Here is a 16,666-nt window from a genome sequence, read left to right as displayed (position 1 = left end):
GCACCATGCCATCTTTACAGCTCACCTATGTCTTAGCAGCAACCGTGCAATATCGGCAGCTACAACAGTGACAAAACAGAAAATCCGATATTTAGACTGTTTCTCGCCTTGGTGCACGATGGCATTTGCATTTTCGGTGCTGCTCGGAAGTTGTGGGGTAGGATACTGCAGATAAGCGGTCTTGGCGGAAGTAAAACACATTTCTGGCAGAACGAAAGACACGCTGCAAAACTTTCTTTCTAGCGCATTCTCACCAAATGTCACTTTGTTTATCGTAGGATACAGTTCATAGGGCAGCGAGCACTAATTTTCGTCAGAAACAAACTTCATACAGGTAGATATGAGCCTTTCTTGCGTACACATTTTATTCAGCAGCAACGAAGGAACCCAATTAGTATGGAAATTAAGAAGAGTGACATTCAAATCGATTATCTTCTCACATTTAAGGCAAGAGAGGCTGTTTGGAACAGCCGCCACAAAACAAGAAGGAGCTTAATAGCTATGAAAACTTGAAACTTAGATTATCTGTACAGAAACGTGTTAAGCTTACAGGTTATTTTCTGTTGTTCATACACGCATCTAAGGTACAAAACGAAAAATAGGCAGCAAATGTAAAAAGCCAGACAAAAGTATAGCAGAGCAGTTGTTCGGCTCATTTTGAAGCCGGCAGGTCTGTTTTTGTCCGTGGTTGCTTCCAGGATCCTGCAACGCTTGAAATCCTACAAAATGAAGAATGAACAAATAGGGTGTAATTAGCATTTTCTTGTAGCCCGCTATCAGCTCTCAACAAAATGCGTTACTGTTACGCCAATGTTGATCCACAGCCAACTGCAGGCATTCGGCATATTCAAAGTGACTTTGTTCAGGACAACTACGGCGCCTTTGCAGTCCCCCTTGTGTCAGTGTTCCTGCCTTCACGCAACAGAAGCGGCATACATTTTAAGGTGAAATTCCTAACTATGTGTGAGAAACAGGCGCATTGTGAGGAAAAGGCTGAAGTTGAGGTCTTAACAGGTGCGAGTTTGGGAACACGCGCCAGGGATTGTGTGCAAAGAATGGAAAACAGCAGTATGGAAGGAGGATTGGAGTATAGCTCTGAAACAGGGTGAATGAACACGCCCGAAGAAAGATAAAGAGCACACCAAAGAAAAGTAGATAGCTGATGCACCTGCAATTCTAGCCTCCCTTGAAGATGAAGGTACCGACCAGAACAAAAAGTGGATGTTCCTGGCGATGGCAAAAAAGTGCAATGACCTTCAGAGGGCTACTGCTGCCCAAGGGGCAGGTCAAGTGGGAACGAGAACGGCCAAAGAGTTTACAGAATTCAACAGCAGTTTAACAGATGCAACTAACTTCCTGCAATCACATTACTAAAACTTCCAAGCATCCTTGGACATTTTGTTAGATTCCATGTTGCCAATCTTGCAAGCACCAGATTTTAGGCTGCATATTATATATATATATATATACATTTAAGCTAAACTCAAACAAAGTGTATTTTTAGTCCCTAATCCAATAGAGGATGTTGAAAGAAGCAACAGTCGCACTTTTTTCGGTAGAGGTGCAAGGCGTGCTGTTTGGCTGACAATAAACTACCATAGCTTAACCGAACTCAGCAAAATGGTCCATTTAGTAAACGCAATAAATAACAAAAATTACCCACTGGACTAGCTGACTGACGTGACTACGTTATGATGCATTGCGTAGGAGCCCACTACGCTCTGTTTTAACAGCACTTTTAAACCACTGAAAATAGTGTGGTATTTAAACCTCACTGTTCCAAGCCCCTTTGACCACTGCAGTCTTTTGCGCCACTAACGATGCTTACTAAGAACAGTGTGATGACGAACTTTGGCGTGTTTGCAGACACCAGATTACTGCATAAATGTTTCGCAAGTTGTCTCTACCAGTGATCACCCATTGCCACTACAATGGCACAGTGCCTAATAATTGTTGCTGATTTTAAGTGCGTAAGTGCGATCCCGGCCGTTTAAGCTTTTCTGATTGATGCGAAAAGCAGAAACATCCGTTTCTCGAGAGTTTGGAATAATTTTGACCACCTGAGGTCTTTAAAACGTGCCAAACCCCTGCACTACTGCGGACCGCAAAATACAGGTGTAGCGTCAGCACGTGAAACGCCATAATCAAAATCATCGTCTGCTGCTCGTACCAAGCTTCGCTCTGGTACTTTGATCTGAGCAAGATTTTGGCTTTTCTGTATAATTTCCAAGATAACTCCTCGTCTGAACCAAAGACAAAAAACCCTAAGGGGAAAAAATTCATGATCAAATAAAAAATAAAGTGCAGTAAAACTACAAAAGAGAATAAAGAGGTTCAGAAAGGTAAAAGTCGACAAATGAATAAAGAAGGGAAAAAAAGCATGTTTTAAGGGGCACATTGCATCGTATTGAATCTAGTTAAAACTATACACGGGGAGCATAGGTATGCTTGCATCTGTGCACCTATCTTGTTTGGCTTGAAAATTTTTCAACGAGCGAACCTCTTTAGCAAGTCGTAATTTTCTGTCTTCGCAGTTAAAAACATCAAGAATATGTCGAGCGTGCGCACGTGAGCGCTGGCCTCGGGGCAACCACCCGGCAGTTTAGGAAACCAAGAAAATGACTAGCGCTCGTGTGTGCGTGCCTCGGGACGACCGCCCAGCGTCCACTACGAGAAATTGCGGCGACCGCCAGGCAGATAACAAAATGAAGAAAATGCCGAACGTTCGTGTGTGCTTGCATCGCGCACGTTTGCAAAACAAGAATGCCAATTCGGGAGATTGGCCAAGATTGGCCGAAAAACTTCAGCGTTCGCCGTAATTGTGGGAACACTTCCTCGAAACAAGAGAGGTCATAGCGTACGCCACTCCGAGGTTACGTCCAATGATTATTACTCCTAAAAATGTGGCAAGCTCACACTTATAGCAAGAATGATGGAGTAAAGGTTGTTGCGGCTACGAAGAAGCAAATCGGCTGTAATCATGGACTTGAACCGTTGTGATTGCATAGCTTCGCTACCTTCGAGTCTTACGTGGTTGGTCGGAGCTTCCTTCATTTTTGAACTGAAAGGCACCATGTCATGTGGTGGTGCAGCTCGTTAATTCTAACATTTTACCGTGCACGTAACGTCACCAGGCAACGTCCCAATCCGAGATCGCACACTACGTGACCTTTGAAGAAAAGATGCTAGCAGCGCACCTGGTTCAGGAGTATAATACGGTAATCAGTTAGAAACACATCTCTTATTTCCACTCATCTTTAGAAACTATGTAGTTTGTTGAACTTTCTACAGTACAGTAACAGTCTCCATAGTCCAATTAGTGGCGTGGCACAAGCCTCAACAGACGGATAATGTGCAGGCCTTTGGAACTACTTGTTGGTGCAGCACAAAACAAGCCCGTCCCAACAAGTAATTTCAAACGTAACCACTTTGATCCCACTACCCTAATTGAAACTGACATAGGGCACTGAAATATTGCCAGTCTAGAGCCATCATATACAACTTCACGGCGCTGGCAACCACGCTTGCGTGAAAGTCAAAAGAAGTTAAAAAAGGCCACCAGTCATTATGGACAAGCAGAACTTTCAGAGCATAAAAGTATTCCCTTCCACAGAAATGTACTGCATTGGTTAGATCAGCTGCTGCGTCTATGAACGAATGTGTAAACGCTTGTTGCTGAAGGGTTCACTTGAACAGCCCAGTGATTATGGGTGTCTTCATTTCTGCATTTGGAGCCATTGTCTGCCAATATTTCCGCTAAAAACTTGACAAGCACTTGGGAAGTAAAAAACACTTAGGCACTTGTGGCACTCCTTGTTCCCTATTCCAAATGAATTAGCTACTTTTAATTACAGCTTTCACCGGATGCATCTGGCTGTGCCCAGCAGTTCTGGTATTACGACATATTTGCTTGACTGTGTTTCTCTGAGACCCGAAAATCGTACTGCCTAATATCTGACGGGTAACTGCTTACTGCCCACCGTTGTGTTTGGCCGTTGGTAATTTTTACAAGGGCCCAAAGTTTTATATTTTCGCAAACTACAATCTGTAAATGAAAACGATGACCAGATAGACCTTTGTATCACAGTCAATACTAAAACAGACTCTAAATACACCAGTGCCACTGTGTCACGTTACAGTGCTTCTGCCTTTTCGTATATTAATACATTTTCCAAATATACTTTCAGTGTTAAACCTTTATGTAAACAATCCGAATATTTCCTTTTTCTTAGTTAGCAAGACTGCTTTTTGATACTGTAGGCTTGTAGGTTTTCAGATAATAGGTGTCACAATGTACGTCATTATAAATTGACAGCTGACGAATAAAATAAAAAACAGCAGACACTAATCCTGTTGTAAAACACAAAATAATATTTTGACAGGTTCGAATACATATACGTACGTACATTTGCAATTGAAGAATTCATCACCAGGCAAATTCACTTCCAATCTTGATAGCTGCCATCAAAAAAGAGTGATTCAAAATGATAATGGTTAAAAACTGAAAAACGGCTAGTAATCATTGATCTGCAAAGATGGAATAATAAAAACTTGGCGCGAGTGTGCAGGGTCTCGGCTCATTTGCCATTCCGTGGTGTCCTTGATGCAACTTATAGTAAACATGAAAACAAAGTTCATTCGAAATATATTAGCGGAGTTTGTTGTGCGGCACACGTTACTCCTCAACATGGGCAGCTGAAATGGTTGCAGTAGGCGAGATTATAAGCACAAGATGCGTCGTGAAAATTTGGCTTTAACAGGAGCCATCAGAAACAGCTCATTTATGTTAACTAAAAACCTTAGAAATACCAACTAAAATATTTTAAAATATCAGAAGGACCATGCCAATTTTAGCAAAACCACGGACAAATTCGTCTTGTGACAAAGAAAATACCTGATGTTTACCGAAGGCAGGAAGTATAAATGCAGTAACAGATTGTGCCCTCATTCTCTTATACTCATAGTCCCAGCACTTTTTTCAGTGCCTTCTTAAACATGGCAACTACTTACACCCTGATCCCCTTGTATTGAATAAAGGGCCCCTGCTATCCGTTCCATATCGTATTACATTCTGGGAATTTTGAAGTACGCGAGATCAGTGCTTGTGTTAAATTTTTCTATTCAGCCACGTCCGTTCACCAGCAGCATTTTGTTTATGACACATTGATAGGTGCAGCTCCGTGTAAACACGTCCGCAAATTTGGGAAGCTTCACGAAGCTTCGCGTCATGGCGGACGCGTTTGCACGGAGCTGCGCGAAGTTCGAAAATTTTGCCCGAGAATTTGCAATGTAAGTTCTAATCTTTCGCACTCCTCTTTTAAAACTTTCTAGAGCACCTCAATACTAAATTTGAATCTCATAGCACAAATAATTGTACAGATATCAACGTCTCTTTTTTGGCGTGGAGGTGGCCTCGTTATGTTAGGTGTCAAGGCAAGTAAAACACACCTAGCTAACATCCGTGACAGGGTGGCACCTTAAACACCATACTCGCGTTCTCGCGGAGCTGTTCCGGTAGTTTGGAAAGTTAAAGCAGCTTGCTAGGAGCATTTTTGATAACTTTACAGCCAAAAGCAAATATGTCAACAAACGACAGTTGCCATAGCCCCACCTGGCGATGCCGCCGGTGCACATCACACAATAAGCTAGTAATTCACCCGCTGGTGCCCTTAAATAGTTGGAATAGATTAAAACGGGCTTCCGCTACATCGGACAGGCACTTAGAAACAAGAATAGTCAGAATAATAACGCCAAATCGAAACACGATATAAACAAACTGCGGTAACCGCAAGCCTAACCGGCACTGCCGACGGAGTTAGGTTTCAAATAAAAAAACAAAATATTAGCTAGGCACGGGAAAAGATTGTTTGAAAAGCTAAAGACCTTCCACAGCATCGGGCACTAAATTGCGAAGATGAAAAACTCTAAATAAATTCTGCGCTATGTCGCAACCGCCGTGCCCACACCGAGCTAGTAGTACGGAGGCGATCTGGGGTGACCCAACCCCCATTGCTAAAATTTCAATAACTAGAACACCCCTAGGCGCACAAATAAGTACAAGAACTTGCTGTCACCGCCAAGGCCAGGGGTACCTAGAAATGTAATCGGCTCATATGTAAAAATAGAGAAATACAGTTTTTCGAATCCGTGTTGCGGTCCCGACAGTTCCACACTTTTGAGAGCACAGGGTCACTGAACTTTCGCGGAGCCCTGCCACAAAGCTACCATTCTTTCAATAAACTGTTTCTCGGCCTAGAATAGTGTCCAAAAGGCGAGGAAGGTGTTATGAATGGGCCGAGGACCACACAGGCAGACAATAGACGAACACTGTTTAACACGTCGAAGTCTATATTCAACAGGATGGAGGACAAGCACCGGATGTGAGCGTAGTAGAGGTCGGGACGTAACAGACAGGATGGGTTTGGGTCACACGTACAGATACACAAAATACCGTCGCAGTTCAAAAGGTCCGGGAGCAATGCCCAATAGGCCAGTCAGCTCACTCTCAGTCGCGACGCGTTCCTAGCCACTTCAACAGCAGGAACGGCAGCGCCCAACAGCCGGAATGGCGCGTCAGCAGTCGGCGCACCAGCACCTCAATGACGGCGCCCAGACGAGCTCTCGAGCCTTGGCGGAGGGTAGCGGGGTCCCGTCTAAGGTGGCCCAGGCGTCCCACGGGGTAGTTCCCACAGACCGCGCCCTGTTCCGCCGCTTGGCTTCCAGCCGTTGCCGTTCCAGCCTCCGCGATCACTTCCGCGCCGCTCGTCTACCTTGTCATCGTCGCTGTCGTTCTGCTGGCTCACTTTCGCGGCCAATCACTCTAGTGGCCATTGATCACATCACCCCCACCTTAAGAAAGTTGTTAGGTGAGCCAACAACTATTCTACTAGTCACGGCGCGGGTCACGGCCACAGCACCCTCACGCAGAGCATGCAGTCAGAAATAGTCAGTTACACGATGGCTTGTCAGTGCTGTTTCACGCGCATGGAGTAAGCAAGCGGACGAAAGGTTTGTTATCAAACTATCAAAGTCAGTAGCTTGCATTAGACCATGTCGTTGAGCGTGTATGCAGCGGTTACTTGTGGGTCGTTCTCCGGCTACAGATGTGGCATTTGCGCACAAGTCGCTTAACATCATTTTGCAGATCCGGCCAGTAGAATTCCTCTAAAATTCGCTGAGCAGTCTTGCGAATGCCCGCATGTTGAGGTGGGACGTTCTCATGTGCGGCTCGGATGATGAACTCCCGGAACATTTTCGGCACTACCATCTGCTTCAACGTCTTCCCAGTCGCAAATTGGCACACTCTATATAAGAGGGCCTCACATTCTAGGAAAGTGTAGCGGTGACCTCGTGCGGAACAAGACTCCCTCCCAACTTTTCGGTAGCAAGACCTCAAAGTATGGTCTTTCCGCTGCTCTTGGGGTAGTCTAGCTCGGTTGAAAGGAGCGCATGAGGAGGACGGTGGCACGTGAAAGCGTGTGGTTGGCAGTGGTTCAGTTTTCACGGCTCTCCTTGGAGGCTCGTAGATGGCACATGCGATGACTGTCTCCTGATACACTTTGACAATTGTCGGAACTGTGACCTGGCCTTTTATACTTAGAGCAACTTTCATGCTCTGTGATCACAGTGCGACAGTCTCGCGCGCAGTGTCCAGGATGATCGCATACAAAGAACTTTGGTATTGCCTTTCCAGGTGTGTTGGCTGCACCCTTTGTAATGTCTGGCGCATCAGTTGGAGCGTTCCCCAAGTTCGCAGGGCTTTGCGCCTCCAGGAAACGGTCCGTGACGTCGGCCAGGACACTCAGGGTGGCACACTCGCGTTCCTTTAGGAAGACCATGAGCTTGGGGTGGCAGCAAGAGTAGAACTGCTCAGAAATCACCAGATCGCGAAGTCCTTCATACGTTTTGGGAATGTTGGCCATTTCCACCCAGTGGTCGAAGTAGCTGGACAGCCTCGCCGAAAACTGCCTTCCTGTATCGCCGTCTTCGGCCCGAGCTTTCCGAAACTTCTCCTGGTACCCTTGTGCCGTGAATCTGAACCGCTGGAGTAACGCTCTCTTCACCTTGGTGTAGTCAAAAGACTCCTCTGCAGTCATGCGCCCAATCACGGTCAGCGCTCCCCCGGACAAGCACATACTGAGACCGACGGCCCATTTGTCCTGCGGCCACCCCTGTCCTGTCGCCACGCGCTCGAAGCGCTGCAAGTACGCGTGCAGGTCGTCGCGTCTTTCATCAAACAGGGGTAGCAGCTTCTGGGGATTCACGACGGCCACATTTGGGTTGGTTTCGTTCCCGGCAGTAACAGCGTTGGTGGTTTGCGACCCTTCTTGGAGACGAATCTTCAACTCCAGGATTCGCATTTCCCTCTCGGCAGCTTCCTTGGCTATCTCGGCAGCTTCCTTGGCTATCTCGGCAGCTTCCTTGGCTATCTCGGCAGCTTCTCGCCGTCCCTCTCTTTCTCGTTCTGCAGCTTCACGGAGTGCCTCTCTTTCAGCTGCCCTCTCTGCACGCTGCTCTGCCCGCTGGGCGTCTATCCACTGGCGAAGTTCCGGTCCTGAGAGACCCAGCTGCGTCCCGATCGCCACCAGCTTCTCGACATCCATGATAGTCTTCAGTGACGTGTTCTCACAGCATTCAAATTTCTGCAGATGTTAAAGGTGGGATCCTGGCAGGCTCGCCACTTTTGTTATGAATGGGCCGAGGACCACGCAGGCAGCCAATAGACGAACACTGTTTAACACGTCGAAGTCTATATTCAACAGGATGGAAGACAAGCACCGGATGTGAGCGTAGTAGAGGTCGGGACGTAACAGACAGGATGGGTTTGGGTCACACGTACACACAGTCCACAGTTCAAAGATACACAAAATAACGTCGCAGTTCAAAAGGTCCGGGAGCAATGCCCAATAGGCCAGTCAGCTCACTCTCAGTCGCGACGCGTTCTTAGCCACTTCAACAGCAGGAACGGCAGCGCCCAACAGCCGGAATGGCGCGTCAGCAGTCGGCGCACCAGCACCTCAATGACGGCGCCCAGACGAGCTCTCGAGCCTTGGCGGAGGGTAGCGGGGTCCCGTCTAAGGTGGCCCAGGCGTCCCACGGGGTAGTTCCCACAGACCGCGCCCTGTTCCGCCGCTTGGCTTCCAGCCGTTGCCGTTCCAGCCTCCGCGATCACTTCCGCGCCGCTCGTCTACCTCGTCATCGTCGCTGTCGTTCTGCTGGCTCACTTTCGCGGCCAATCACTCTAGTGGCCATTCATCACAGAAGGATGCTTCAGCGGCCTTTTTGGCGAGCTGAGCTTTACACTAGCAATTTATCGCAGCTACACCCTTAAGCACAGCATTGGCTCCCATTTGATTCGGGCAGACGTCAGTAGATATCTCATCAGTAACCCAGCGGCTGAGCTTCTTTTAGCAATGCAAGTAAAAAGGCAAAACCGAGAAACGCTGGCTCAATACCACTGCAGGCGTGCGCGGCAACGTCGTGTGCGGGAGAACTTCAATTGCTTTCTCTCCCTTTTTCGTCTGGCTCTGTGTCGTATCCATGCAGGTATGGAATGCTGCCTGCTCCGGAAGTAAAAAACATGACACATGCCTAAGCGGCTATACTAGAAAGGTTCAACCATGCTAGGAAAGCTTTTAAGTACTCAAACTGCACTCCCTTACCACAGAAGCATCTGGCCACCCTGGTCTAGGAGTAGGCCGCTACGTCCCGTGACTAACCAACTGCAAATAGGAGGAAGCTAGAAAGCCAGTGACGGAAAGCTTGATATCCGCAAAGACAGTATGTACGCAACAAGAGACGTGCAGAGTAACATAACGCCCAACTTGGGCGAGAAAATAATGGTAGCATAACGATTCTACACCAGGCTGCATACCAGTGACAGCGGGAAACTACTAAGAGTACAAGCTCAACTTGCGATGTCCTACTAGTAACTAAAGAGGAAGCGGGAGAGGCCCTCAAAGGCATGAAAATTGGAAAATCTGCAGGCGCACGACGGAATGCCCATATGCTGTAAAGGAGGGAGGAGATATTGTACTGTAGAAGCTTGCTGTGCTATTTTCGAGATGTTTGAAAACTCAAAAGTTGCCCATACCCTGGAAAAACGCCAACACTATTCCCATTCATAACAAAGACGATCACAAGGACCTCAAGAATTGCAGACCCATCGACCTACTTTCGGTTGTGTAGAAACGTTTTATCAAGATTACCATTTATTGATGTTGGGGTGTAACGCGCCCACGCTACATAGGCGATAAGGTGCGCTGTAGTGGAGGGTTCCGGAATATTTTTAATGGCCTGCGGATCTTTAACGTGTGTCGATATCGCAAACACGCGGGCGTGTTTGCTTTTCGCCTTCGTCAAAAAAGTGGCCACCTCAGCCGGGAATCGAACCCCCGTCCTTAGGCTCACCGCACAACGCCATAGCCACCGATTCACAGGGGGGGTTACCAAAATTATCGTTAGCCGCATAGGTCACCGTCTGGATTCCTAACAACCCAGAGGGCACGCTGCGTTTGGGAAAGGGTACTCAAACAAGGATCACATCAATGTTACTAAACAAGTGATTAAAAATCCGCAGAATACACTAAACCCGTTTGCATGTCATTTATAGACTATGAGAAAGCGTTCGCTTCCGTGCTCGCTGCAGCCGTGCTAGAAGCACTAAAAGACCAGACAATAGAGGACACCTGCTTAAGACTTCTAGAAGACATAACGAATGAACGGGCAAGATACCCTCCACAAGCAAAGCGATTAATTCCCGATCGGAAATTCCCGATGGTGCAAAGATACCATCGTGGCAAAACTATTTACAGCATGTCTTGAGGGGGTGTTTATAAAGCCTGATTGGGAAAACGTAGGATCAAGAATCAACAGGAAATAATTGATTATTCTTGGGTTTTCGGACGGCACAGTATTCCTGAATGAGGCTGCAGAACACCTAACTGTGGTTGATAAACTACAATCAGAAAGCATGACCTTAGGGCTGAAAATAAATATGAATTAATCTGAAGTAACGAAGAATAATCATGCCAAAAACGTCTTCAGCTTAGGAAACGAAACGCCAGAATAATTAGAAGAACACAACTACCTCGGTCAGGTAGCTATTGTTGACCACAACCACGAAACGGAAATCCGGGCCAGAATAGGTATGGGTTGGGGAGCTCTCGGCAAGCAGTCCCAAATAACAAAAATCAGGCTTCCCCAGTTACTAAAAAAAAAACAGTGAATACTGCTGGTTATGTGATGTACAGCTGAAACTTGGCGCCTTACTAGACAACTACAAAGCAAACTTATGTCGGTTCAACCATAGAGTTTCTCAATATCACCTAGAGCGGAAAGTGTCGCTGCGATCGCACGCCGCCATGGGAATTGTGGGTAGTGTGGGAATCGGATTGGCAGCAAGTGGCTACTACAAAGGGCTATGCATTAGGCTTCTCGGCTCTGAAGTGCCCGTTAGTTCTGTTTTCGGTGTGCTTTTCCGTTTTCGGGATGCCAATTTCTGGAATTCAACGTCTGTCACTGATATGTCTAAATAACAGCGTGATTAGCACTTACCGCATGTGCTCGCGTTAGCGGCGAGTTTCTTAAGACTAAGGGGTGACCACATACAGTGACGGCGACAAGCGACGCCGAAAAACGTAACTCAAAAGGTACAACAGCAGAGTGTTACTGGCTCACAGCGACAAGCGAAAAAAAATTCATACACTGCGGCCAATGTCTTCTGTCGTCGTCGCTCGTCGCTACAGTTCACTGTATCGCCGCTGCCGCTCGCTTGTGGGCTGCTTCTGGCCGGCAAAAAGCGAGCGAGGGTCCCAGCGGCCTGTTATACCGCTTCATAGCGCTTGCCGCCGCCACCCACACTACAGTCACTGAATAATTTACGCTAACCTACACTCTCCGTTTTCTTCACACATTCAGTTACTATTTTCGCATCCATCCTCGACGACGCAGCGTTTACTTACCCCTTGAAGCATACACTGCCTTGGTGAGGCGCAATGAGGCAACATACATAGCTACTCGACAAACCAGTATTTATTTACCATCTAAAGCGTTAATGCAATTTCATAATGGTGCTTGAAGACTTACTTGCTCCGCCTCTAGGTTTACTTATATCTGCTTGGACAAAACAAAGAAATACGACGCAATTACATCATTCCTGCATCTCTATGTTGCATCTGCTTCGCCTGCCGAAACGCGTAGCATACGATAATATTACTGTATTGAGAGGAAGCAAGAACACAGTTTCGGACAATCAACACAATTTTTTTGTCTAAATATTACAAAAAAAATCAAAGAAAACCTCAACCAGTTTGGACTATGTAATAATTTAAAAATAAATCCGGGACGGCCCGCTGTATCTGGCGGCGTGAGCCAAAGGCAGCGCTTCTGCTTTTTTTTCCTTGTAACCCCCAAATTTGTTTTGAAACATAAGCCCTCGAACACTGTCTTATACAAAATAAAATTTCTTAACAGCGGCAATTTTGGCAGCAATTTTTTAAACAAAAACTCAGTTTGTGTAGCCACAAAGTCGTTACCGGTCATGCCACGCCGAACGTCCGGCGGAACTACACACTATGGCGGGACTCATGGAGGCGTAGAGCGCCTTTGCCGAATCACGTTGACGCTAGCGCCAGATTCCACTCTAGGTGAGTTAGTGAGAAACTCTATGGCCTCAACGGGCAATGCAACAAATATTCTGGGAGGAACACTCAGGAACAAAAAACGAGCTACCCTGGATTAGAGAACTAACTAGGGTAGAAGATATAATAGTTCAGATAAAGAAAAAGGAATGAACTTGGCCTGGCCATGTAGGGAGACGGAGGAACAGCCGGTGGACAATTAGGGTAACAGAGTGGATGCCACGAGATGGGTCTAGAGGAAGGGGAAGGCCAATAATCCGGTGGATTGATAAAATAAGAAAATTAGGAGGTAAACTGTGGACTCGACCATCGCAGGACGGGAGCATTTGGAGATGAATAGGAGAGACCGTCGTCCTGCAGGAGACTGAGAAGACTGATGATGATGATGGTGATATATTGGTTAGCCTATTTAGCACGGGAATTCTTCAGTTATAAGCAATACTCATCAGCCATGTCAGATAGGGTGCGCTATCCTTCACATGCAAAATAAAAAAGACAAAACTAAGCATTATAAGCAAAGCACAAAGGCTGCCCTCGAAGGTGTGGACGAAAAAAACTTCAACTGTGATTCCATAAAATACCAGAAGGAGAACAAGATGCACGTCATCCTCCTCTAGTCAAATGATTAAGGTAACGGGCACATGCAGTCACCCTACCAATAAGATACGCAGTGCCATCCGGCAAGAACAAGGCAAGGTTTATTTTTAAATATTGCAGAGTAAGCCAGATATCGGGCATGCACGCAGTTCATGAGGCTCACCACCACGCAACCGTCACAATCTCGGAGAATGGCAAAAATCCGACCAGACACGCAATGCGTACCCATGTCTAAAATGCAGCCGTCGCTGTGTGCAACACACTTGTAATATGACAAGAAATGACCACCCTCACTATGTGTACAACAAATCCGGAAGCCCCAGAGAAAGTTGTATCGGCTTTGGCTTCCACGACAAATAAGACCATCCAATGCTAACGTACTGCCAAACATGATGCTGCAGTCACAAACGAGGGCGTCCTTCTGAAGTGCCTGAGTTTCTCAAAATAAATCCTGAGCTACCCGAAATATAAACTCCCTAAGAACTCGAACCTACTACCCTTGCCAGTAATTTTGCACCTAACATCGCACTTATTCATCAGGCCAGTACCAAGCAAAAGCAATCAGTACCTGTAGTCCCAAGACCAAACCGCAGGTCAGTTACGGAGACATCGTGGACACTGCCACCACAGAACAATATTCTTGGCCACAGATCCCTAGCTACCCAGAAAAGCTGGCGCCCTTCGAGGGTTGACTTACTCCTGACTCAATCGCAACATACATGTAAGGTGCTTCTCCCTATACACTGTCCCCTTTTGCACCTATCCCTTCCCAAGCACTTTCCCCATTACGTGTGGGGGCCAACAAACCCCAGACCCTTGGGCAGTCCCTCCATCCCTAAAAATAGGTGACGTAGCTGCAATGCCAGATGCTTGCGCCCAGTGCAGCTTGGTGATGAATGCCAAAAAGGGCAAGTTAAGGCCAGGTCACCCAAGACTACGGCGCTTCCATAGGGTAGGAGTTCTAAAGCAGCGCCATAGCTAGCTCAGATAATATTAAAAATATCTTCATTTTCCTCGTTGCAATTACAGAGATGACTAAACAGTTTATTCCGCCACCAAGATAAAGCGCTCCCATTGCGCAACTACGAAAAGATAGTGAAAAGAAACCACATTTTTGAACACCGGAAGGTTTAAAACCGTGGCAGCATCATGCCTTTTTACCTGAAGAATAAAATGGACGACACCATTTTAGGTCAAAGCATTGGAATAACACAAATACTAAGGGTTTAAAAGTACTTCTTGTAGTCAAACTTTTCAACATTGATTTTACATGCGCGTGCACAATAATTGTTAACACCGCTTTTTACGAGGCCAGTGTGGGAGCGAGCATTATGCAAGGTAATACAAATCGGTGCCTTAGAAGAAATGATTGCTTTATAATACGCACGCCTGAAGGCAAAGAAACTATAAACACGGGGAAGAGAGAATTACCATTGTGTGTATGCATAGATACAGTGTCTTTCCACTTTTAAAATGCATTACACTAGTCGGAAAGGGAGACCACCGAAGTACTGGGGCACAATGGAAATATTTACAGCACCTACAAGACTGGGTGCCATTTACGGATACGGTGTTGCAGAGATGTTCTACGTTGAATATATAGCATTCTCTGTTAGGTCTTTTTTGCCGTTTCGAAACTCTCGTTATAGAGCCTTTCCGCTCTCCAGAAACTACTGACACAATTGTTCTGCTGCCGTTTTCCCTGATATTCATAATTTTTTATTTTTGCAGACGATTTCCCCAGATATCCGTTTTCGCGAATATTCGTGCGCAGCCCCTCTGATTTCTTCAAGTTTCGTTTTCGTAGAAACTAGCCTACCTGGACCGCTGATATGACCGGACAACGCGCGCTGCCTGGTGTCTAAGTAACACGCTGCGTCACCAGCAAGAAGGCGCAAGCAGGACAAAAAAGTTCCAGCTAAGGCTGGGCAGAATGAAAATCTGGCGTAAAAAGTTACGCAAGCCTAGACAGAATTCATATGGGTGAAGACTATGCTACGAGTCTTGACCTGCGCCCCCACAAAGTGTCCAGAAAAAATTCCTCACGATGATATGCGGACGCCTCTTTAGTTCGATACATGGGGTCTCAACAATTTGAAACTGCTTCCATGGACGCGCCCCAATTTTAGCAGTAATAGCCAGGTCTTACCCACGCAGTACCATGAGTTGTACGCCGCCATTTGACAGGTTGTGCATGCGGCCTGACAACAAGAGTTTATTTTTCAACCTTAAGCCAGTGTGGAGCAGGTGCCTAATTCGAAAGGGGCTCCACTCGAAGCATTTTCACGCATCGAAAACTTCATTTCATTTATAGAATACAATACGTGGCCCACTCCTGCTTTTATGTTTTGCAGATTTGTACCCAATAACCCAAAATTACACAAAATTCTTGGTGATCCCACAATCGGAGTAAATCTCTTTGTAAAACGTTTTCAACAATGGGAAATTGGTAAACGTTTCCAAATGCACATTGGTACCATTTTACTTATCCGCAGGCCTTTTGACGCATGCATTCCCCCAGGCGCAATGTTAACATACATAAAGTCTAAAAGTATTTAGATAATCATTTACTAATCACCTTCTCGGAACAGACCACACGAACTCAATAAATATCAGTGCCAGTAGAGCCCTTGGGTACTTGCAGTGTAAATGTGCCATGTAAGTTGCCTTATTAGAATATTTAAATCTACTTCCTTATAAAACATCAGTTCACCCACAAAAGGGGGACGAACCAATGCATAAATCTGGGCTAGTTGGTTGGATCTGCGAAACATGTGGAAATAGCGCGGTAGAGAGGGGTCAACAAAGACCGGAGTACACAGTACTAGCGCTGGTGTTTCCACTCCAGCGCTAGCTAGCCCTGTGTAGTCTCGTCTTTGTTGTTCCGTCTCTACAGCGCTATGTTACCACACTTCGCAGAAGTGCAAAGCCGTCATGTGGGAACAGCATAAGACGTCTATCAAGAACTGTGCAGTTATAGATTCCCTTACTCTTGTTATAATCATTCACTAGAACCACAAACTAAAATCCCACTAGAATCACACTAGAATCACTGGAATCACAGCACATAGTCCTCGCCACATCCGCTCTTCGGAAGCTTTTAAGGATGGCCTTATCTAACAAGTCTTAAAACTGAGTTTCACCTAACTTTTGCGCCCCACCAAAATGTTATCTATAAGTAGCTCCAATAACCAACCACCAGTAGCATACTTTCGCCCAAATACCAACACACTGGCAGCGACATTTTGATTCCCAGTGCAAACAAAAGACGAAATGACCTGCCCAATCACGTGGAACAGACGAGAAACCGTGACCCCTTCAAATACTCTCACTATGTCCGGAAGAACCTTGATGTGTTAGTGTCTTTTCTTGCATTCTTCATTTTTGTGTTTCAATAAAGTAGCCTTTCTGCTACTTTATTGCAAGCC

At 46.2% G+C, this 16,666-nt stretch overlaps 1 protein-coding gene across 5 annotated transcripts in view; it reads right to left on the bottom strand.

Annotated features, from left to right (window-relative positions):
• Positions 1-329: 329 nt before the first annotated feature.
• The window catches only part of LOC144139446 (uncharacterized), a 37,290-nt gene continuing 20,953 nt past the window's right edge, over positions 330-16,666 (bottom strand). For 3 of the 5 annotated variants that reach the window (XM_077671781.1, XM_077671782.1, XM_077671784.1), the window contains 2 exons: positions 4,407-4,458; positions 580-719 (listed from right to left, as the gene is read on the bottom strand). In XM_077671781.1, the coding sequence (XP_077527907.1) occupies positions 718-719; positions 4,407-4,458 (54 nt within the window). In that variant the 3' untranslated portion in view covers positions 580-717. Of the gene's footprint in view, positions 720-4,406; positions 4,459-16,666 lie in introns of all 5 variants that reach the window. The other 2 variants (XM_077671780.1, XM_077671779.1) reach the window with 2 other exon arrangements.

This window comes from Haemaphysalis longicornis, unplaced genomic scaffold (genome assembly GCF_048455015.1).
Source record: "Haemaphysalis longicornis isolate Haplotype H1 unplaced genomic scaffold, Haemaphysalis longicornis Haplotype H1 scaffold_5, whole genome shotgun sequence".
NCBI lineage: Eukaryota > Metazoa > Arthropoda > Arachnida > Ixodida > Ixodidae > Haemaphysalis > Haemaphysalis longicornis.
Note: the sequence above shows the minus strand (reverse complement) of the source record. Positions and strands in the feature narration are given on the sequence as shown.